We start from the raw sequence: 25,766 nt of genomic DNA on the forward strand, positions 1-25,766 counted from the left end.
CATATATATATATATATATATATATATATATATATATATATATATATGATATATATATGATATATATATATATATATATGATATTGCGTTTATCCAACAGTTCGACGGCACAATCTTGTACATAAAAAAGAAAATCAAACACATAGAGTCTAAAACCCCTTTGTATTAGAAACTACTTTCTTCCGCCATTCATTCACATCTGCACCTGACGTCAGAAAAGCAGAAGCCGTTACTAATTCACCAACGTCACTTTAGAGCTAGTGTTTGAATGATTCTCTATAGCGAATTTGTAGCGCCGTTTCTGGTATGTGACCCCCTTAAGGTGATGACAAAACAGCAAATTTTGCTAACATTTTAAGATTATAAGGCTGAACGTGACATGAAATGCCATCCGTCTACAGAGATTTCTCACCAGACTGCTGTTGTGTTTGCGATAAGGAGGGACAAGGCTGAATCCAGCTTCTTATTTACAGCTTCTTATTGACTGTCCGGTCCACCTTAAAAACCACGAGGCTTTCATTTTTCAGCTTTTTAATTCGTGTTCAAGAGGACACACTGAGCAAGGGCTTATTATGTGGTTCTAGCGCCATCTCGCTGCCAACAAGCTCTCAGAAATTGTAAATATTTTTAAATAGGCACTATTCTTGAAAATAAACTCCATAGTTGCAATCTAAACAACTACATTCTCGATTAAAAAAGCCTCAAAAGTATATTTTGTTGTCTAACCGCAGTAATATTTGTCAAACTGTAGTGTCTGCTTGTTGCTGGCTTTAGTTGGGGCGGAGCAATACACAAAGGGTAAAGAGGCTATATATTGAAAAATGTTATTATTACTCTGATCATATAACCCAGCACTAGTATCACCTATGCTGTATAAATCAAGTGCGCTGGTGTTTGTGTCGAGTGGGTTAAGACGCTCTTTATCTTTGACGAGTCTCTAATTAAATGCAGATGATTCTTGCCCTCGTCTTCATCCCACCATGACTCATGAACTGTAGGTTTAGGCCACAAAAGCTTAATCATGGCTTCAATCGGGTTCCCTCCATGACTTCATCTGCTGTCACCCCCCGAGGCTTTAATATGCACCTTTCCAATGATTCACCTCTGCGTAAATGGAGGACATGATGGTTTCACTCAATAACACTGATTCAGCTGTGTGCGTATGTGTGTGTGTATGCGTGCGTGTGTGCGTGTGTGTGTGAAATTGAACTGGATCGGTGATTAGGTTGATGTGGTAAATTCCCACAGAAAAGCACTGTGGTACAGTGATGGTAATAGCATGGTATTTTGAGGTATTGCGAGGAGCTGAATGATGGCAATATTCATGGATGTGGTTTTTACTTGATACTTCAAAATACTTCAAAGAATGGTTTATTTCCATCCTAGAAGAAGATTTGTTTTATGCTCACAGGTTAACTAAAACCGTGATGAAAGTGTCTTAATTTTGGAATTGAAACATAGGCTGTAATTAAATAAAAGAATTTGGTTTAATAATAATAAAATAAAATAATATGCAGTTTTAAAGTTATCATAGATTGTACATGATTTTAATACAGCATTAATATAATATTTATGGAGTCAATCTAGGGCCATATATATACTTACTAAATAAAAGAAAGTTTTGCAAACAAAAAATAAAGTATTGAGCAAAAAAATAAAAATAAATACATGCAAATCGCCAAAAATCACAAAGCAAAAACTAACTTTTGAGAAATGAAAATTAATTTTACTTGCAAAAATAAAGAACTGCCAAGGGAAACTTTTTTTGAGAAATAAAAAGGAAATTTGCAAACAAAAAAAAAAAACTTCAAATAAAAATCAAGCAGTGCAAAAAGCTAAATTAAACCAAAATATATGCAATAAAAAAAAAAATACTTGTTTATTTATAAATATTTATTTATTTATTTATAGCATTAACATAGCATTGCCTTTACAAAACCAAATGTTACAAGGGAACTTGGGTGTTCACTGGGCTGTAAGACCACCGTGATACTGTGTCTCCAGGTGATGAAATCGCTTAAATGGAGGCTGGTCCAGGCCTGCCATAACCCTCCAAAGTTCCCTTGACTCCGCCCGCTTGTCAAATCAGGGTCACAAAGTAAAACGCACAGAAACATGAAGTGCAAAGTGAAAACAGCATCGCAAACTCACAACTGACTACAAATCAAATCAAATTGAGCATTGCAATTGACTGAACGGGTTTAGTAAAAGCAATGCTATAAAAAAATGTTTTGAAAATATATATAGGTAATATATATATATATATATATATATATATATATATATATATATATATATATATATATATATATATATATATATATATATATAATTTTTTTTTTTGCTCGATTTTTATTAGCAGTATTTTTTCTTTGCATATGTCAAATGTTGCTCAGCTTAATTTTCCATTTGCAGTTTTATATTTTTGTAAGTAAATTAACTTTCTTTTCTGAAATTAATTTTTCGCTTTCGATTTGCTTTTATTTATTTATTATTATTTTTATTTTATTTTTTTGCTCAATGCTTACATATATATGGCCCTAGATTGACTCCATAAATGTTCAACATTTTTAAAGATTTGATTGAGGTAAAATGCTTTTTTATGGGTAAAAAGATTGTTTTGATTGATCTTTTACCGAGGAGAAAAAATCTAGATCCAATGTTAAGAGGATGGACTACTCTAAGCAAGATTTCATGAAATGTACATTATGCAGCTGAAAAATTTATTATTCCTTATGTGAAAAAATGTTGTGCAAAACATGTTAAAAATATTCCTAAGTGCTGTTCAACAATCCAAGGAAATGTTTTACAGTATTTCCTATTATATGTTTCTTCTGAAGAAAGCCTTTTTTAATTTGGCTGGAATAAAAAAGTAAAAGCTGCTAAGGTCAATATTTTTAGCCCCCTTATTATTGTCTACAGAACAAACCACTGTTGTCCAATGACTTAATTAATTAACCTAACTTGCCTAAATAACCTAGTTAAGCGTTTAAATTGCACTTTAAGTGAATACTAATGTCTTGCAAAATAACTAGTACAACATTCTGCACTGTCATCATGACAAAGACAAAAGAAATTAGTTAATAAAATGTGTTGTAAAATGTATTCAAAAATGTGTTGAAGAAATATTTCCTGTCAAAGAACACTTGGGAAAGCTGAAATCTTAAATAAGCACACATGAGCTCATTCTACCAGAAAAAGTGACTGATTGCCTTATATCTGGGCCTCATTATTCCCTCAAGTAAGAAATTCACTTTCCAGAACCATCACCTTCTCTGTTCCCTACTGGTGTAATGATTGAGTCCTAAATAACTTTGGATAAAAGTGTCTGCCAAATGTTCCATTGATCATTTTTTCTTTTTATTCATAGTGTGTAAAGGAGACCCAAAGGCAGTAGACAAGGTGAAGATGTCTGTCAAGGCGACGGGTCTGCAGCGTTCCCGTTCAGATGCGGGCCGGGACAACGAGCACCGCAAGCCTCCCTCAGGTCTGATGAAACCATCCGCCGGCAGCTCTTTCGGCTACAAAAAACCTCCGACCACTGGCACCGCCACTGTGCTGACGCCAGGGGGTGCCACCATCACCAGCGGATCTGCTACGGTGGGCAAAACCCCCAAATCCTCAGGCATCCCCATCAAACCGGTGCCAGGCGGAGGAGCACGCAAAAACAGCCTAGACGCCAGCGGATCTGAACAGGGATTTCTTGCACCCAACGCCCGTGGCAGTATTCAGTATCGCAGTCTGCCACGACCTGCCAAAAACAGTGCCATGAGCCTAACGGGACGGCCTATCAGTGGCAACATCGATTCCAGTCTCCTCTCTCTCAAACCTGTGCCAGCTTTACCCAACACCATGCCCAGCCGAGGGAAAGACGGAGGCAGCCTGAAAGCAGCCAGCCGCACCAGCAGCACTGGACCGGTCAACCAGACGGACCGCGAGAAGGAAAAGGAACGAGCGAAGGCCAAAGCAGACCTGGAGATCAGCTGCCTGAAGGCTGAGAGCCAGGCGGATGGGTGCGGGGAAACCCTGGAGAAGATACATCGAGTGCGGAGGACCAGCAGCAGTAAATACCCGGAGCTGAGCTCTCCCACCAGCACACCCAGGTAAGAGCATACAGTTGAATCAAATTATGAATTGTTTTTTCAAATATTTCCCAAATTAACCAGTTAAACTCCGCGCACGGCACGTCATCGACTTTCGCTTTAAGATTTAAAGGGCTAGCATTGCACCAGACCCTCTTAAGTGGTTTCGTTTGAAAGTGTAGAATCTATATTTTATGCACATATGCATCACTTTGGGTTTTATTCTACAGTGCAAAAGTTGTTTACACTTCAATTCACAGTATTTTGGATACCCGAGCTGGGTATTTTACAGTGGTTCATTTTAAATTTCTTTTATTATATTGCCGGTGCTCATATGTTTCTAGCATTATTTTTACTGAATTATATTCACATATCAAACAGTTGTCGAATGAATCGCCGTGTTTCCATGGCGCAGAAATGAAAACAATACATTTATGATCAATAAGCAGCCCCAGATAGCTCAGACAGCTGTCATCTCTTACCTTATGCTGTGTGCTTCAGGGCCATTTCTCCTCTGTTTTTGAGGTGATGTGCGTAAGTAATCCTTTTATATGTCTGATATGGTCCAAACACAGTGAATAATGTTTGATCAAACAAAAGAATAGTGAAATATGAAAACAATGATCGATCCCTGTGGCTTGTACAGCACCTCTCATCAGTTGTAATGCAATAACTTTTGCATAGATTATGGTAGAGACATGTTTCTTTTTTCCTATGATTACAGCCATGTGCAGGAACCACCAAAATTAATTGCAGCACGCTAGATCACACAGAACATAAAAGGTACACTTTCAAATTTGCGTTTATAAAAAAAAAATACAGAAAGCGCCTCTTTTTTTTTTTTTTTTAGGTGTTCATTATAACACAGACAACATATACAGATATTTTAAACACTTTCAACAGTGTTTTATGAAAATTCAAAACGTTTTCTTTAAAATAATAGCAATTTTTTTGCATTTACACCTCTGCATGTGGATTTGGGAAACTTTTAAATCTGGGTAGACAAAATCCAGGCGGAAATCCCAAAATAACAGCAGAGCAAGGACATATTGGCAGTATGTCTGATAATATTTTTTCAATCTTATTTGTTTTATTTCGGCTAGAATAAAAGCAGTTTGTAATTTTTTAAAACAATTTTAAGGTCAATTTTATTAGCCTTGATAAGCAATTAACAGGGAGCAGACCATCATTATCAAATGACTTGCCAAATTACCCAAACTTTAACCTAATCTAGTTAAGCCTTTAAATGTCACTTCAAGCAAAATACTAGTATCTTAAAAAATATCTAGTCAAATATTCAAAACTATTAGGCTTACAAATGTGTTCTGAAAAAATATTCTGTCTCTCAAACAGAAATTGGGGAAAAAAATACAGGAGGGCTAATAATTCTGGAGGGCTAATAATTCTGACTTCAACTGTATATCAAACAACTATATCATGTTATTAATTCATTAATAACTACTGTATATCAAATATATCAAACATTCATTGCAACTCAAATTCATTATATTAGTAATTAAATTGTGGTTAAATAAACTCATATTACTGTACTGTAATGGAATGGAAATAACCTAAAATCTTCTAAATGGCATAAAATAAACATATATTAAAAGATATATAATGCAATAAAATCTAATCTGAATATAAAATAAAATTTATAGCAGTTTTTAAATAAAATTGAAAACATCTGGGAAATCTACAAGAAATAAAACTTTCTCTTGAGGAAAAATATAATAAGAAATACTATGAAAAATGTCCTTGCTCTGTTAAACACTTTGGGAAATATTAGAATATAAAGAAATAATATAAATTAATTTATGAAATTTAGGATGGGGCGGCATGGTAGCTCAGTGGTTAGCATTGTCGCCTCACAGCTAGAAAGTCACTGGTTCAAGTCCCAGCTGGGCCAGTTGGTGTTTTGTGTGGAGTTTGCATATTCTCCCTGTTTTGGCGTGGGTTTCCTCCGGGTGCTCCGGTTTCCCCCACAGTCCAAAGACATGAATTGAATAAGCTAAATTGTCTGTAGTGTATGTGTGTGAGTGAGAGTGTAGGGTTGTTTCCCAGTACTGGGTTGCGGCTGGAAGGGCATCCGCAGTGTAAAACATATGCTGGATAAGTTGGCGGTTCATTCCACTGTGGCGACCTCTGATAAACAAAGGGACTAAGCCAAAAGAAAATGAATGAAGTTGAAGATGATGCTCTTTTGCATGGCAATGTGTATAAATAACAGAACAATCAATATTTGGATTTTTCAAATAATAATTGCGTATCAATTTCCAACATAAAAATGTGACAGCAGTAGCTATGCAGCACTTCAAAAACTAAAATAGCAGGAATATATAATTGATTGGTTTTCGGATAGTAAGCAACTTTTTTTGCAGGAAATGCTCTGCAGATGCTGTGTGTGTGTGTTTACATTACGCAAGAGATGCTCTTCAATTATTCAAAATCTTCCTTTCTGGACTGGAGTATCAAGAGCCTCTGAGGCTGATTTTTAGTTCCCCTTGATTTAGTTCCTGTGGATGTTCTACATGACCACAGCAGGTCTTTGAGTTCACCTACATAAAAATCTAATATATGGCAATATATGCAAATCATATATACAGTTGAAGTCAGAATTATTAGCCCCCCTTTTAATTTTTTTTTCTATTTTAAATATTTCCCAAAAGATGTTTAACAGAGCAAGGAAATTTTCACAGTATGTCTGATAATATTTTTTCTTCTGGAGAAAGTCTTATTTGTTTTATTTAGGCTAGAATAAAATCTGTTTTTAATTTTTTAAAATTTTAAAGTCATTATTAAGTCATTTTAAAGTCAATATTATTAGCCCCTTTATATATATATATATATATATATATATATATATATATATATATATATATATATATATATATATATATATATATATATATACATTTTTGATTAAAAAAAATATCTAGTCAAATATTATTTATTGTCTGTCATACCCGGAGAGACGGATCCAAACGCAAATGCTGTTAACCCAAAGGATTTTATTAACTCTTCAAAACAATGATGAGCCGAGGCTTATGACTCAAATGTAAATGATGAGATCGCTCGGCGAGAACGAAAGGTAACAAGGCAACAGTGTCCAAACTGGCAGGCGTGAGAGAGGACAGGCAGGCGAGCATCGATCGGGAGGCAGATGGGACAACGTAGGACAGTCAAGTTCAGCTTCGGACAGGCGAAGTCGAAAGTAGGTGGCTGGCCGGGGTGAATCCAAAAATAAAACAGAAAAAACACAGGCAACCGAGCAAAATCTAGGCAGAAGAGAAAAACAGAATCAGAACATGAAGTAATGAATGACAATGACAAGAATCAAGACATTGTAGCGAGATAATTATTAGCAAGGCTATTATTAGCAGGTTATGGTAATTAGACAAGTTATAATTGTGTAATGATGGTTTGTTCTGTGTAGACTATCGGAAAAGAATATAGCTTAAAGGGGCTAATAATTTTGACCTTAAAATGGTTTTAAAAAATGTAAAACTGCTTTTTTTCTTGCCGAAATAAAACAAATAAGACTTTCTCCAGAAGAAAAAATATTATCAGACATACTGTGAAAATTTCCTTGCTCTGTTAAACATCGTTTGGGAAATATTTAAAAAAGAAAAACAATTCAAATGTGGTTTAATAATTCTGGTTTCAATTGTATGTTCATCAGAATTCTGCTGCTAATTATAATAATAACCTTTATTTAACCAGGTAAGTCAATTAAGGACCTAGAGGCAACATGAAAAGTACATGCGGTACAAAGCAGTAGGGACACGATACAATAACAATTTCACAAATGCAGATAATAACATATAAAACCAACAAAAAAACTAAAAACAAGCACAATGATCTTGAACTATTGACTGAGTAGAATTTGTAAAAGATGATAGCGGAATGAAAGCGCTGAGCTTTAAGGTCTGCTGCAGATGATTCCAAGCATCAGCAGCAGAAAACTGAAAAGAGTAAGGACCAAGTGAAGTGCGAGCTTTGGGTATGCAAAGGTTAATGAAATTATAATATAAAATAATTCTCTGTGTTTCTTGAGCAGGTTATTAAGCAGCAAGTCTCTAGCCCATCCGCCTAGTCTGGCTCACCTGGACAAGCTGAACTCCAACAGTCTGGACTCCTGCATCCCCATCCATGACCTTCCCCCAAAGATCCCTCCGTTCTCCAAGCTGCAGGACCTGGCGGGCGGCCGTGTGGCTCCACGCCTCAGCCCGAGCCCCGCGCCGGTGCTGCACATCGACTCTCCGAGTTGTTTCTCGGGTCAGGCTCTGTCTGTCAGCAGCTCACCTATCCTTTACCCGAAGATGTCCGGCCTGCACCGCAGCATGGAGTCTCTGCCGCTGCATATGAGCCTTCCTGCTAAAGCCGATCTGGGGGAGCGAGAGGAGGGCAGGAGCACCGGGACGTGGGGTGCCAGCAGCCGGATGTCTGTCACTTTAGGAGACAGGTGAGGCCGGGACTTTATTTCCCAAATGATGTTTAACAGAGCAAGGAAATTTTCACCTTATTTCCTTAAATAGTTTATTCTTTTGGTGAAAGTCTTATTTGTTTTATTTTGGCTAGAATAAAAGCAGATTTAAATTTTTTAAAACCATTTTAAGGTCATTATTATTAGCCCCCTTAAGCTATATTTGTTTTGATTGTCTACAGAACAAACCATCATTTGGGAAATATTTTAAAATCAAAAAAAAATTACAGGAGGGATAAAAATGTTCCCGTCAACTGTATGTGTGTATTTAATTGACTTTGCATCAGACTACAAAAAACGAATAACCATTTGTGTGAGGCATTTAAAATGCAGTTTCTTGATGTTTTCTCTGCTGGCTGCTGTTTAGCCCCATTCACACGGGGCTTCAGCGTCAACGCTTACCGTTTACTTTGAATGGGTGACGTCAGGCGTTGCTGAACTGCTTTGTAGATCCGTTGGCGCTGCTTCAGAGGGGTTTCTCGCTGCAGAAGTTGGGACTAGTTCAACTTTTCAAGCGCGGATGGAAGCGTCAGCCAATCAGATTGCTGTATGCAAATACACCAGCTCAGACAGTGGCCTATTGCTGACGGAATTTTATTGGCTGACGCTGCTATGACGATCGCAGCAACCCCAACTTCAGTCAAGCGTTGACGCTGAAGCCCTGAATGGGGCGTTATCAGTCCCATACAATTTTTTTTATCCTTTTTCTGAAAGTCTTGATAACGCCATCAAGTTTTTATTTTATTATTTTTGCAAGCAGGATTGCAAAAACATTATTTGCTATACTCTGCCATTTATAGTCTTACATCTTTATTGTTAATATTGTTATTTTATCTTATTTTATTAATATTATTATTAATTGTGAGCTCTTTTTTTTATTTGATTATTTGATTTTATTATCATTTATGAATTAATTCATTATTCATCAATAATTCATTAAGAATATAATTCATGTACAGTAAATGATTATCAGCAATATATTACTTATTATGTGTATAACATTTGTAATTTTTACAGTTTAAATCCAATTATTATTGTCATTAATTGTAGTAGTAGTAATAGTAGTATAATTACTGATTGTACTTTTTTAAATATCACACATTGCATATTAATGTACTGTATATTCATATTTGGAGTATATATATCACTGCTATAACTAATATATATTAATTAATTATTTTATTATATTGATTGTATAAATTTTATTGTATACTATATGTGTGAGTATATGTATAATGTTATACACAGTTGAAGTCAGAATTATTAGCCCCTCTTTTATTTATTTATTTATTTATTTATTTTTTATATATATGTTTCCCAAATGCTGTTTAACAAAGCTATTAATTTTTCACAGCATGTCTGATAATATTTTTTCTACTGGAGAAAGTCTTATTTATTTTATTTCGGCTAGAATAAAAGCAGTTATTAATTTATATAAAACCATTTTAAGGTCAAAATTAGTAGCCCTTTTGAGGCTATACATTTTTCCAATAGTCTACAGAACAAACCATCGTTATACAATGACTTGCCTGATTACCCTAACCTGCCTAGTTAACCTAATTAACCTAGTTAAGCCTTTAAATGTCACTTAAAGCTGTATAGAAGTGTCTTGAAAAATATCTAGTTAAATATTATTTACTGTCATTGTGGCAAAGATAAAATAAATCAATTATTAGAAATGAGTTATTAAAACTATTATGATTAGAAATGTGTTGAAAAAAAATTTCTCTCCTTTTAAACAGAAATTGAGGGGCTAATAATTCAGGGGGGACTATAAGACTATAATTCATAGTCTTCAACTATATATATATATATATATATATATATATATATATATATATATATATATATATATATATATATATATATATATATATATATATATATATACATATACACATACACATATATATATTTAAACATACATTATTATTTGTGTGTGTATAATGTTATATCTACAAAAATATAATATTATAAAATATTTAATTATTAATTATAGTAATTCATACTTTTTCCATAATATTTAAAAAATTGTAAACAATTCTCATTTATTTAAAAAGAATGTACTTTTAACCATTAAGGAAAATTAATAATACCATTAATCATACATTTGCTATTATTTAAATCATCTACTGTGCAAGAGTCTCCCCCTGCTGGTGAAGAGAGGCTAAACTTGATTAGTTAGTTCAAGTTTATTTTATATAGCGTTTTTTACAGTAATTACCCTTCTAAAGTAGCTTTACAAAAAGTGCACTTTATTACAATACCATCAGACAGATTTTGAGAGTGTTTTGTAGAAAGATATCAGAGTAATGCTAGTCTAACTGCAGTACTTCCAGATGAGGCATTTGTGCGTGCTGCTCTCTACCCACCCAGTTTAGAGAGAGTGGATTGAACATAAAACAATTTAGTTGTCCTTTAAAAACTTAAGAATTGTGTTTCTCATTTTAAATAAGTAGTTAGAACAAGCAGCAAAAGTTTAGTTTTTTCGGTGTACCCTCTTTAGATTAGTTTAGAAACTGATAGGAACACCTAACCCCAGCAAGGGCTGAGCTACAGTTATTTTATCTAAAGCGAGCGACTTCAGCTGATTCTGCTGTGTTATTATGTCTTCAGATACTCCAGCGGTCATTCAGAGGGTGAAGGACGGGAACGTCGACATTCCCACACCATCACCAGCATGACGGATTCAGCCACTCCACCTCAGCTGCCTTCACCAACACACACCACGCCGGCCTACATCGGCAAAACACCACCAACCAGTGTGGGTGAGTGAACACAACAGCTCTTCATGGTGATGAGAAGCAGACCTGCCACCACAGTCTTTATTAAAAAGTTCATATATTAACATGTTTTTACAGTTACGATACAATACCAGGGCTGAGCCTGGTCAGTACCTGGATGGGAGACCACTAGGGAACACTAGGTTGCTGTTGGAAGTGGTGTTAGTGAGGCCAGCAGGGGGCGCTCAACCTGTGGTCTGTGTGAGTCCTAATGCCCCAGTAAGAAGTGAAGGGGACACTACATTGCCATTGGGCGCCGTCTTTTGCATGAGACGTTAAACCGAGGTCCTGACTCTCTGTGGTCATTAAAAATCCCATGGCACTTCTCGTGAAAGAGCAGGGGTCTAACCCTGGTGTCCTGGCCAAAGTCCCTCTATCGGCCCTTATGATCATGGCCTCCCAATCATCCCCTTCCACCAAATTGGCTCTATCACTGTCACTCCACTCCACCAATAGCTGGTGTGTGGTGAGCGCACTGGCGCCTTTGTCCTGTGGCTGCCGTCGCATCATCCAAGTGGATGCTGCACACTGGTGGTGGTGTGGAGAGACCCTCCCTCATGATTGTTAAGCGCTTTGGGTGTATGGCCATACACAATAAATGCGCTATAAAAATACACATTTCATTTACAATACGATACAATACTGAAATAATCTGGGCTATGCCCATGGGTGAACTAATCTATTTTGTCTCCTATACAGAACCTATAGGATGTTGCACATGCATGAATCAGTGCCTGAGATTACTCTTTGTTCCAGAGTCATTTTAAAGTTCACAAGCTGTGACCGTTTTTTTTATTTTATTTTTTTTATAATCCGTATTGTGATGCAGTTCCTATAGACAGGGCTGGACTGGGACAAAAAAATCGTCCCTGGCATTTTGGGACAGAGCGGCCCCCTACATCAATCAAAATGCTCCCCATCTGTGCACGCCCTTGAATATGTTTACCAACTCCCATTCTATAAAAGCACAAAAGCCATATATAGGATATAACAAGAGTTGACAAAATAAAAGCGTAAAAAAAATTATTTATTATTAAAATAAAATTATAATCCACACTGGAAGTCCATCTTGTGTGTGCCGGTTTGTTTTGAGGTAAAATATATTAAATAATGGACTTAACAAAAACTGCCTGCTGATGCACAGTTATTGTTGATTAATAAAATCAAGATAAATAATAAAAGTGATGTATTAGAGACCCTTAAATAAATGTTTAACTCAACAATTAAACATCAAACGTTGCTAAAAGATTTTACATTGTCAATCAAATGAAGTTAAACAATTGAAAAATGCAACAAATAATTGTTTGGGCCCGAACTACAAAACTAAATGTAAAAAAAGTTGCTTAGTTGCACACTAGTTTGCTCATGTATAAATATCATCATTATAGGGGCGAGGCAGTGGCGCAGTAGGTAGTGCTGTTGCCTCACAGCAAGAAGGTCGCTGGTTCGAACCTCGGCTCAGTTGGCGTTTCTGTGTGGAGTTTGCATGTTCTCCCTGCCTTCGCGTGGGTTTCCTCCGGGTGCTCCGGTTTCCCCCACAGTCCAAAGACATGCGGTGCAGGGGAATTGGGTAGACTAAATTGTCCATAGTGTATGAGTGTGTGTGTGTGTGGATGTTTCCCAGAGATGGGTTGCGGCTGGAAGGGCACCCGCTGCGTAAAAACTTGCTGGATAAGTTGGCGGTTCATTCCGCTGTGGCGACCCCGAATTAATAAAGGGACTAAGCCGACAAGAAAATGAATGAAATATTATTATAACCATATTGTATAAATGCTATTGTCACTATAAGCCTACGTCATGCTGACAATCAAAAACACTATGTCATGATATCTCATGCGACCGAGTGCATCTTAAAATACATAAATGGCACCCCTCATAGAGCTTGAGAAGCAGACATTCTTTATCATTTGTAAAATAAAGACTTGCAGGTTAAGGAAACAGCATAGGAGGAAGTTGCCGCGGGCCGTGGTGCAGATTAAAAGTAAAAAAAGGTGTATTTATATAGACAGATAGGTAACTAGATAGATTATATAGAAATATATTGATCTGTGCCCCCCTGCACGCTGCAGACGCAAAAGGCAAATGCCTGCTCGCTGCTTCAGCTCTCCCGCGTGTGAGAAACAGGTGTGACTCTCGACTATTTTGACAAATACACACCTACATTGCAAGAAACATCTTACTTTCAGAGCGTCACAGATCACAGTATCGTCAATTAATTAGGTAGAAAAACACGACAGTCTGCTAAGTGTTTTATTTGGCGATCAGATCATACGAAGGTGATCTGCCCGGCCAAAAAAGTACGTTGGCCCAGCGGGAAACTGCCTGGTCTGCCAGATAACCATTCCTTCCCTGCCTATAGTAACGGATTATTGAATGAGAAAACAGTGGGCGTGGCTTGTTTTTCTACTGCGAGCTGATAGGATGTAGTAAAGTAGGCGATTCATTCAGAAAGATCTAGAAAAGGGTTTCAGAAGAGTTATTACAACCTTACAGACTCCTGGAGTCCGTTCTTCGTACCTCGCTTAAATGATCTAAGATGATTTGGCAGATCATGGATCTTTTAATCTTGATAACTGATCTCTCGCTAATTTGGTTCTTCAAACGAGTTCGCGAATCAGATTAGAATGTCTGGATAAACTGATCTGAGATCGCTGAGTGTGTTGTGAAGGACAGATCTATCGATTCTTGAAATCATGATCAGCAATGCAACGGTTGGCTGACGGCACAGCAGCGTAATGACATCATCTGATTAATATTCAATTATCCATGTGAGCAAAATTACATCAAATTAGCAGTAAACGGCTTGTTAAATATGACACGCAATAACCTTCCACATTTGTTGTGAGCTGCAGGCTTTACACTTTAATGTGTCAAGAGTATTCATCATGTATTTCAATGCAAATCAATGTATTTAGTACTACATTTAGAAAAGATTTTCTTTATTATTGTAGCCGTTTTTTTAATCTGTGTAAAGAATAACTGGTTGTTTACAAAAGCATTTTAATATTTGTAAAGGTGTCTGGAACTTTTGTGAAGCATCAAAACACCGGCATATTAACTATGAAAACATGTTCATGACTGCATAAATGTATTATTGCTTTAAAGAAAAAGTCACATATTGTGCATTTCTATTATACACAATTTGTACTGAAGCGACCTAAAAAGTTCATATCAATAAGTTTTCTCTTTGCACCACCAGGTGACAGTCTTTGTACTTTCATTTCGAGGGTGCAGATTGCATATGTTTTATTAATATGTATAACTTTATTTATTTTATTAATAACTATAACTTTATATATATAGTTAAAAAATATGTACCATTTTCCCAAGTGTATATAACTACTACTGTAAGAAAATATCAGAATTCAGAACATACTTTCTGTATTATCTTTGCTTGAACTGAGCCGATCTAATCCTGTTTATATGAATTGAACCTGCTCCCGATCAGGTTTGACCTAGCAGAACTGTTGCTATGACAACAACTCTCAGATCAGCTTTGAAGAACAAAACGATCCTGGATCGTGTCAAATCGTCAAAATCCAAATCCAGCTAACTGAGTAATCCACGTACGAAGAACGGACCCTTCCTCACCATTTATGTTTGTTGTCAAAACGGACGGTGTGAGGGGTGTGGTTTGGTATGTTAGCCACGCCCAATACCTCATACAGACCTAATCTGAGAATTTAACTGAAAACAAACAGGAAGTGCATTTTTGTAAAGATTACTAAAGCATTTTCTTAATGACATGCACAGATAAATCGTTCACCACAAAAACTAGCAATGTGTGCCAACAAAATCAATATGATTAGATCTGATTTCATTTGTACTCTAAAGTTTCATCCAATATGAGTAAATCTTTCATCAGTGCTCCATCATTAGTCACATTATCCATCCGTTCCACAGTGACTCCGATCCCGAACTCCGGCTCTGGTTCTGGGATCACACGCTCCAGCAGCATCCCTGCATCTGATCTGGGCTACGATCTGTATGGGACATCCCCTCTGGGCAGCTCTCTGTCTCTGGCTGACCGACCCAAGAGCATGATGAGGTCTGGGTCATTCAGAGAACCTGCTGAAGACGGTGAGACACATGCACTCAAACATAGACAAAAATATATGTGCTATCTGTTGTTTTTTAAGTTTAATGAGCCATAATAACCTATTCATTTATTCATTTATTGCCATTTAGTGTTACACGAATTTTAATTGCTGAAGTTTGATTAATAGCTCAAGAACAGAATTATTTATGTATTATTATTATATTTAATGAATGTATTTGTTTACTTTAGTTTTTATTTTCTAGTATGTTAAGTATTTTTGTGCTGTAGTAATTATTTTTTAACATGGATATTTAGTATAATTTTTAATAAAGTTAACTTTTAAGTCTATTTTTTGTGTAATAATATATTTAATTTATTTGAGCTCTATTTAAAATGTTTTTAATAGTTTTGGTCAACAATAATAATTCTGATAGCTACTTAAGCCATTAAATTTTTTTTTATCTTTTTAAAATTTATTTCAATGAAAAATATCTTGAATTCATTTTTAAAGATTAGTTAAATATGAAAAGTGTGTGCTATCTGGTGCTTTTATAAGTTTAATGAGCTGTAATTACCTAGTTTTCAGCCTTTTTGTGATACAGGGATTTTACTTGTTGTAGTTTGATCTCATTTTTAGCAATTGGTCAATAACAGAGTTATTTATATATCATTATTATATTTAATAACAATATTTGTTTACTTTTGTTTTATTTTTGTATTTCAAGTATGTTTGTGCTTTAGTAGTTGTTTTTTTAACATGGCTATTTATTTATTTTAATTTTTAAAAACATTTTAAAGTTAACCTTTAGGCTTATTTTTGTGTTGAATACAGTACATTTAATTTATTTGAGCTCTATTTAAAATGTTTAAGTGTTTTTAATAGTTTTGGTCAGCAGTAATAATTCTGACAGCTACTTAAGCTATTTAAATGCTATGTTTTTAAAATTTACCTCATTTAAAACTATATATCATGAGTTAACTTTTAAAGATTAGTTAAATATGAAGAATATGTGTTATCTGCTGCTTTTAAGAGTTTAATGAGCTGTAATAACCTAGTTTTCTGCCATTGGTGATACGAGAATGTTAATTGTTGTAGTTTGGTCTCATTTTTTAATGATAGCTCAACAGCTATTTTATCTTTTTTTGTGTTTAAGTTACATGTATTTTAGCTCTGCTTCAAGTTTTATAGTTTTAATAGTTTTGGTAAACAATAATAATTATAAAAGCTACTTTATTTATTTTTCTATAAATTTATTTCATTTAAAAATATCTTGCATTTTTATGTGGTTTCTGGTGCTTTTAAAAGTTTAATGAGCTATAATAACATTTAGTGATACAATAATTTAAATCGTTGTAGTCTGATCTCATTTTATTTATATTATTATATTATTTATTTTATTCTCTTTAATAAAAATGTTAGTTTACTACTTTTTCTGTTTTCATTTTAATTGTAGTGCTTTAGTGTGTACATATAGTTTTAAATATTACTGTTTAGTAATTTGATCATTTTAAATAACAGTACATTTTTACAATAAGTGTAACAATTAAATTGAAGTTGACAATTTAAGTGTTTATTATTAATTCATTTTATCTCTATTTAAATTTTACTTGAATGTTTTTAATAGTTTTAGACAGTTACTTACACTTAATGTATTATGAAAAAAAGATTTTAAAATCTATTGAATTAATCTTTATGATTTATTAACTATTTAAACAAATCCATATTGTTAAAGTTGATGAAAATGCTCTCTTGACTTAAATTAAATATTGAATAAAAATAAACAATTAATTCATAATATTTTCAAATATGTCTGCTTAATTATTAAGTGATGCATCATTGACCTTTATTTTGTCAATTTGTTTGTAACCTGTATTTTTCTCTCCTCTTCTCAGTTCATGGATCTGTGCTGTCTCTGGCCTCAAATGCCTCGTCCAACTATTCGGTGAGTAGAAATGGGATGATAAAACAGGGTTTGATTTATGTTTGTCCACATGATGTGATATATAAAAACCTTCCATTGCTTGCAGGGGTTTAGTGCAAAAATAGAAAAACTAAAATGTCACATCTCATAGTTAATCACTCTTGAACTTGATAATGTACATAAAAATTTCAATTCAGCTCATGTCCATGTTTAAACGTATAGAAGTGAATAAAACCCTAACATGAATGGCCCTTTAATTCCAGCACTTCTCTCCAAAACGCATGCTTTTTTCTCCTCTATCTCCTGTCTTTCCTTATCTTGCTTGCTCTTTATCTCCATTTCTCTGTCATGCATTTTCAGAACGAAGAGAGAATGCAAGGAGAGGTAAGACTTTCCTTAAACTCTGTTGTCAGTTTGACCGTTTTCCTTTTACTTCTCTTTTTTCTGCCATCTCTCAATAATAAAAGCATTCACATTCACTTTTGATTGTCTCATTTACATTTGTGAGCTCTTTTTGTTTAAGAACTCCCATATAAAGCTTTCACACTTCTACTTTCTTCGATCTGGGCTGAGCCCACTCAAACGTCTCTCTTGCCCACCCAATCAAAAAGACAGCAGTTTAAAAATACGTTTAATTTTCTATTGTATGATTTATAGGGATGTAACGGTATCAGAATTTCACGGTACGGTAATACCTCGGTATGAATGTCACGGTACGGTATTTAATGAATCATTTACAGGGAAAAAAAAACTTTTGAAAATACTCCAAAAAAGTGCCAAAAGTGTCAATGACATACAAATTAGCCATCTATCTGTTAGCTTTGAAACAGGAACTTCAGTTTTAATAACAAAAAATTATTAAACCATATAAAAAAATAAAGTTTCAATTTAGTATTGTTGAAAACTCATCACATTCAACATTTAATCACTCACTTAGATAGAGATGGGTTTAAAGAAAAATTATCATATAATTATAATCTGGTAAAAGCTGGTATCTCTGGGTATTTACAATGTCCCCTGCAACAGAAAAAACCCCTCTCATTTGGGACTGAGGTTTCTGGGACAAGAGAGATATGACTTGGCCCATGTTGACAGCAGTGGGGTAACGTTGTGCATTGTCTTTCCCCCACTTGAGAAGACAAACCATGAGTGAGATAGAGGTCTCTTTGCGGTACAAGTCAATGTCTGCATCAATCTGAACAGTGTGCTGTGTTTCTGCAGTCCCCATGACTGTTATTAGTCGTATTCCCCAACTTGCAGGCACGTGCACACATAGGGCTCAACCTGTGCAGTGCACATGCCCTTTTTAGTCTTGGATAGAAAATGCCCTTCCAAAACGATCAAAAGTGCCCCCGCGACGCGACACACCCTCCGTCCAGTCCAGCCCTTCAGTAGGCGCGCGACAACACCTCTCTTGGTATGCGCGCTCAACCCCCCCCCCCCTCGGCGCTTTACAATACGCGCGCCACAACACAGCTGATCAGAACGCGCGCGACAGCACCGCTATTCAGCACGCGCGCGGCGACAACACCCGCTTTAGGTTCGATCATTTCCATCTTTTTTTCATCTCCGCTACTAGCAGCACACTCCATTTCCGCATTACTGGATCTGTAGCGACAACAGACCAAAGGATTATGGCCACGCCGGGGCTGATGGGAAATGAAGTTTCAGCTACCTCCCGTTCGCTTCATTCGCCTGAGCAAATTTTCTCAGAAGACCTATAGTTTTACCGAGTCATGCGACTTCGGTAATATCGAAAAAAATTAATATTGCGGTATGACGGTATTTACAATACCGTTACATCCCTAATGATTTAGTCACCTTAGAATTAAAAGGTTCTATCTGTGTTCTATATGATTTGGAGATATTGAGCTTCAAAGTTCCTGCATTCCATATAGCAAACAATATGTGTGTAGCAGGTCTCTTTTATACATTAACATGACAGAGAACCTAAGGGTTATCTAACATTTGTAAATTGGTGTAAATAAACTACAATAAGGCAGATAAAACCTTCTCATTCTGAAAAGTCATTTTCCACTTGGAATATTAAGGTTCTTTCTGGCAGATCATTCATTGAAGCATTACTTTTCAAGAAATACAATCACAAAATATATAAGTTGGTGTTGTAACAATATGTTGATGCTTGAGAAAGTAAATGTTTAGCTTTCTATTTATTTCATGTTTTAGGATGAATATTTTTTCTTGTTCAAATTAGTCATACAAGGCTGTGCTAAATATTTTTCCAGTGCAGATGTTAATTTTATCTAATTAATATGTTAATATTTATTAAAATTTTGCTTTGTATGCATTATTGAAGGATATTTATTGAATTAAATGCCCCATGAATTAAATTAAGCATTTGCCCTTCAAGGCTTGATATTAAATTTAAAGACTTTAAAAGAAACAGACGATGTCCAAATGAGTTCAATAAACACTGAAAAGTGTTTCACTGACTATATGTAAACAAATAAATATATTTTACATTTTTTAATATTAATTTCTTTTTCAACAATGTAAAATGTAACATTTCATCTCAATGTCGACTATTCGGTGGCGCAGTGGGTAGCGTGATTGCCCTTACAGCAAGAGGGCTGCTGGTTCGAGCCCCGGCTGGATCAGTTGGTATTTCTGTGTGGAGTTTGCATGTTCTCCCCGTGTTTGCGTGGGTTTCCTCCGGGTGCTCTGGTGTCCCCCACAAGTCCAAAGACATGCGGCACAGGTGAATTGGGTAAGCTAAAATTGGCCATAGTGTATGTGTGTAATTGAGTGTGCATGGAAATTTCCCAGTGATAGGTTGCAGCTGGAAGGGCATCCGCTGCGTAAAACATATACTGGATAAATTGGCGGTTCATTATGCTGCGGTAACCCCAGATTAATAAAGGGACTAAGCCGAAAAGAAAATGAATGAATCTCAATTACAAGAAATGCTTCTAAATCATCACATTGACACACGTCTCAATTTTGTGTGGTGCGGCATTATTTAGCTGACTCTGATTTTTTTCTTTCTGGTGTTTCCTGCCGTCAATGGAGCAGTCCTGCGAAATGACAAAGAAAGCTGATCATAATTAGTCTTCGTGCATGCATTAAATTGATGATTGGCATACAGAAAGAACCTTATAGAGCCAAGCTAGAGTTCATCTTTGTAGATAAAACCTTTTTTTGTTTTTTTAAAAAAAGTCTTAAAATGTAAAACAACTTATAAAAAATATAACATAGTGTAAATAAGATGTCATTTAATAAGAATATGTCAATAACTCAATTTTGACAAAAATGTCAGATAGATTTTTATAATTCTAAGGTGACGATTTGTGATTTGATAAAAGCAGTAAAGGTGGGCTCTGTGTTGAAAAAGGGGCATTGAAAGCTCTGACCAATCAGAATGAAACATCAAACAGTTTGATTGGCTGTAAATAACAGCGCGTTCTACACTCATGAGGTGAGGCTGCTTGGCTTTAGCCTGTTACAGCTACAGGTACATACGCAAGTCATATATTCTTTACTTCCAAGAGCAATGTATGAACATTTTGTGCCTTTAAACAAGCCTGTTACAGGCTCCAATAGCAATGACGAGAACGTGGCCCAGGAGCATCACTAGATCCCATTTTAGGGACACATGCCCCAGTCAAAAATTTCAGTGCACCAGTAAAATGCTTGAGATTTACAGTATATGCCAGTGTATCCATTAAGAGTGGCAATCCCAGAATAAACCACTCACCTGTGTAAAGCACACTCAGAATTGCACAATGTTTTCCCAGAAACATGAAATGTTAATAAAAAAGTGTCTGGTGCACATGGAGAGATCTGTCAAACCCACTCACCTGCATGTATTCATATTTGTCAAACAGCTCCAGAGTTCATTTTGGGTTTTAGTGGTTTTGATCTGATTGCTTGGTGCATCGCAATGTTTGGATGGAAGAATTAAACGTGCAGTGGGTGATCTGCCAAAATGCTAACCGCTTAGCATATTATCTTTGGCTGGCGGGGAGGGACTGTGTTTTAAAGCCACACCTCCTGAATTCGTGAACGTGCACACTGCGATTTTCCAGTTAGAAAGGTAGTTAGTGTTTGGCCGGCAGGCTGCAGGAGTTTCACTTATTACTAAGCCACACTTACATGCTATTTTAAAGCGAATATTCAGAGTAGCATGGTAAACAGTATAGGGAGGCTGTCATTGTTCAATTCTGAACCAATGTGAATATAAAAGCAACTTCAGTTCAGTAAAGCAGGCTAGGGGAATAGCGCAATTTACTGATGTTTTGCTGTTAAACCTAATAAAAGTCTACATTATAGATGATGTCAAAGGTTCCTAATGAAACTGAAAATATTTACATCAATCTTTCGCTGGGAGATTTCAGTGGCTGAACGACACTTCTGTGTATATGTAACCCCACCGGTCCTACACCGCCCAACGACTCCGAGCTGGGATCGAACTGGCGACCTTCTGCATGGGAGTCGGTTGCTCTAACAAGGAGGCTAAAGACCATGGGCTCTAGCGTCTGTCGCCAGAGCACCTTTAGAGGTCAGAGGAGTGAGGTTTACCTGCACAGCACACACTAGCTGGCCTCTGTTACACTCACCCCCTTAAACCTCACTCCCATCCGGGTCACGGCACCAATTCAACCCCACCGGTCCTACACCGCCCAACCCACTTCGAGCTGGGATCGAACCGGCGACCTTCCGCATGGGAGTCGGTTGCTCTAACAAGGAGGCCAAAGACCATGGCCTTTAGCATATGTCGCCAGAGCACCTTTAGAGGTCAGAGGAGTGAGGTTTACCTGCACAGCACACACTAGCTGGCCTCTGTTACATATATAACCCATTCATAACACATCACACTCTACATCAGCTTTCAGGGAGTAAAATAGTTTTAAAACAGAACATCAGAAACACTTCAGCCATGGTGTCATCCTTCCTCCAGCGTGCAAAAGTAACTCCGATATTCATTTAGAATTATAAAAAGTTTTAATGCAGCATTTGATTTACCTCGTGTTACGTCTGTCTCGTGTGCACGTGTCGTAAATGCCTGGTGCTCATGCAGGCAGGCACACTCTACTAGTGGATATGTGTGAACAGAGATGCGCAGACGCACAAATCTTCTTTTGTTGACAGACAGTTTGAGCTAATTGGATGAACATTTTTTAGTTTTATGCCTTACTCGGATTATAAAAATACATTTAAACACATTTAGATTCTTTACTTTAATCATTACTATTGGACTGTGAAGAGACTTTTAACCAGCACAACAAAAAATATTTCTAAAGACAATCACCTACTGTACCTTTAACATTTACTCACATAAACTGCATCAATTACACCTGAATTTGTTTTAGTTGACACAAACATACCAAGTGTGAACACATCTTAAATGGCATGTAAACAACAGACCCTGGTTCTTTTTTCATTCGTCATTCATTTATGCTTAAACCCTCTTTGAAAATCCTTCATTGATGTATTTGGATGTTTAATGTTTGCTGTTTATTCTTCCTCCTCAGCAAATCCGGATACTGAGACGTGAGCTTGAGTCCTCTCAGGATAAAGTAGCCAATCTGACCACCCAACTTGCAGCAAATGTACGTACACAAAACACATGCATCGTAATTTACACAACACAAATAGGTTTTGTTTTAACAGCATGCATTTCAAATGGAAATATCTGTTTACGAGGAGGGCTGTTTTCATGCACTGCTTCGTCAAAGCTTTGCGGGAAAAATAAGATCAGGGTTATACAGTATTTGTATTATTTTAATAGTATGCATTTCATAATTGCATAATATAAATGTATTAAATAATTGTTTTCGGTCATAAGCATTTATTATTTTATGTTATTCAGTACATTTGTATGTGCATGTAAGCAGTAGTTCTTGTTATGAACTGAATGAATCTGTGCACTTCATTATTTTAAATACCATAACCTTTCCTCCCCCTTTGAAATGACTTTCTTCACTTCCTGGTCACATGGAATACCTTTAGGGCGGAGCTATCAGTAATTTGAGACAGGGCTATCAATGATTTAGGGCAGGGCTGTCAGTGTTTTAGGGCGGGGCTATCAATCATTTAGGGCAAGGTTATCAGTGCTTTAGTGCAGGGCCATCAATGATTTAGGGCAGGGCTGTCAGTGTTTTAGAACGGAACTATCAGTGCTTTAGGGTGGGGCTATCAGTGCTTTTGGGCGGGGCTATCAGTATTTTAGGGCAGGGCTATCAGTGCTTTAGAACGGAACTATCAGTGCTTTAGGGTGGGGCTATCAGTGCTTTTGGGTGGGGCTATCAGTATTTTAGGGCAGGGCTATCAGTGCTTTAGGGCGGGGCTATCAGTTATTTTGGGGCTGGGCTCTCAGTCATTTTCGGGCAGGGCTATCAGTGCTTTAGGGCGGGGCCATCGGTTCTTTAGAACAGGGCTATCAGTGCTTAAGGGCGGGGCCATTAGTACTTTAGAGTGGGGATATCAGTACATTGAGGCGTGACTATCAGTGCTTTAGGGCAGAGCTATTAGTGCTTTAGGGCGGAGCTGTCACTGCTTTAGAGCGGGGCCATTTGTACTTTAGGGTGGGGCTATCAGTACATTGAGGCGTGGCTGTCAGTGCTTTAGGCCAGGGCTATCAGTTCTTTAAGGCGAAGCTATCAGTACTTTGGGCTGGGGCTATTAGTGCTTTGGGGCAAGGTTATTAGTGCTTTAGGGCGGGGCTATCAGTTCTTTGGGACGGAGCTATTAGCAAGTCTTGTTTCTTCGCTGCTTTCGCCAAATCGTCAAACTTCTTTTATTTTGCAGTCTTTCAACAACCCAATCAGTTTCCAAAAAACTAAATCAAGCACATTTTTCCCCCATTTCAGGATTGTTTCAAGTGAATGTTGATCACTATAGAGAAAAAAATCACAATTTGATTTTGTTTCGAGACTACTTTAAAGTTTGTATAGTATATTCAGAATTTAGAGAACCTTGTTATTAGCACCACTGATGGACATTTAGTGAACTACAGCCAGAAACTCATTGTTTATGGTTACACTATGCGCACACACACATAACATACAAGAGAATGAACCAGAATTAGTAATTCTTTGCTTAGAAATAAAACGTTAGAAATACGTTAGTAGCGAACATACGGATAACATCTAGACTGCGTCCACACTGCTGAAAGTGACAATTTGATGAATATTTAAATGTGTCAGTAACAAAATAAACACACAACAAAAAGTTCAGAAAGCATTTTCCCTATCATGAGATGAGCTCATTAAGCTCAGATGACTATATAGATGAGGTTATGTTAGATTATGGCTTGAAGTGTCAAATCCTGTTCTTTTCACCACACATTGAGACTGCAGTATCCTGAATACCTTTAATTGTATAAAATACAACTCACATTTACAGAATTGTAATTATAGCTTTAGAAGTGTACGATTCATAGTTTAATGTCCACCTTTCTCTTTCATGTTGTTTGTTTATTAGACACATTGTCTTGTCAGTGACATCACCAGCATTTCTGCATTCTGCCATTTTCCCAGTAATGATTGCTTGATTTCATACGATTATTAGGTGAATAATGAGTGTTGCCATGCAATGTAGTTCATTATAATCACAATATTTCTAATGTTTTCAATCCTACTAAAACTGACCTCTGCAAGTTCCCACTAACCCACCTGCCTACAACTAACCCTAATAATACAACTGTCTTCAACAGTACACACACACTGGAGACAGTCATATTCAGACAGGATTCGTTTTCCCAGAGTTTGTTTCATTAAATTTTCAAAGTGCGTCTATAAAGAATGAATTAACCCAGGGGTCACCAATCTCGGTCCTGGAGGGCCGGTGTCCCTGCAGGGTTTAGCTCCAAACTGCCTCAACACACCTGCCTGAGTGTTTCAAGTATACCTAGTAAGACCTTGATTCGCTTGTTCAGGTGTGTTTGATTAGGGTTGGAGCTAAAATCTGCAGGACACCAGATCTCCAGGAACAAGTTTGGTGATCCCTGAATTAACCCACCTCAGGGGAAACTAGTCTTGTAGGTCTCAGTGTGAAAACATAAAACTGACCACCAGAGGGAACTAAAGAGGGTTAGTTCACCCCAAAATGAAAAAATATCTCATTATTTACTTACAATCAAGGCAGCCTAGGTGTAAATGACTTTATTATTTTGGTCAAATCCAGAAGTTACTGTATGTTGAAAATGTTTATTAGCAGTCTAAACGAAAATCCAATTAACCGCATTCAATTATAATAAAAGATGGGGGTAAATAAAAGACTCCTGTAAAGCATATCCTGCATTTTTGTAAGAAAAATATATACATTTAATAACTAAAATATGGGGGGCGACATGGTAGCTCAGTGGTTAGCATTGTCGCCTCACAACAAGAAGGTCGCTGGTTCGAGTCCCGGCTGGGTCAGTTGGCATTTCTGTGCAAAGTTTGCATTTTCTCCTCGTGTTGGCGTGGGTTTCCTCCGGGTGCTCCGGTTTCT

General features: G+C 36.5%; 2 protein-coding genes across 20 annotated transcripts in view; one reads left to right on the forward strand and one right to left on the reverse strand.

The window, feature by feature from the left end:
* slc12a5a (solute carrier family 12 member 5a) overlaps positions 1-25,766 on the reverse strand; it is a 2,560,186-nt gene that overhangs the window by 928,122 nt on the left and 1,606,298 nt on the right. The gene's annotated exons all lie outside the window — the stretch shown is intronic.
* Positions 1-25,766, forward strand: part of nav1b (neuron navigator 1b) — a 947,042-nt gene that overhangs the window by 168,726 nt on the left and 752,550 nt on the right. For 12 of the 19 annotated variants that reach the window (XM_087258108.1, XM_087258109.1, XM_087258110.1 and 9 more), the window contains 6 exons: positions 3,371-4,103; positions 8,143-8,547; positions 11,185-11,336; positions 15,255-15,431; positions 17,284-17,333; positions 22,805-22,882. In XM_087258108.1, coding sequence (XP_087114234.1) covers positions 3,371-4,103; positions 8,143-8,547; positions 11,185-11,336; positions 15,255-15,431; positions 17,284-17,333; positions 22,805-22,882 — 1,595 coding nt within the window. Of the gene's footprint in view, positions 1-3,370; positions 4,104-8,142; positions 8,548-11,184; positions 11,811-15,254; positions 15,432-17,283; positions 17,334-17,672; positions 17,697-22,804; positions 22,883-25,766 lie in introns of all 19 variants that reach the window. The other 7 variants (XM_087258125.1, XM_087258111.1, XM_087258112.1 and 4 more) reach the window with 2 other exon arrangements.

The sequence above is a fragment of the Danio rerio genome, chromosome 6, assembly GCF_052040795.2.
Source record: "Danio rerio strain M-AB ecotype USA chromosome 6, GRCz13ab, whole genome shotgun sequence".
In the NCBI taxonomy this organism is placed as follows: domain Eukaryota; kingdom Metazoa; phylum Chordata; class Actinopteri; order Cypriniformes; family Danionidae; genus Danio; species Danio rerio.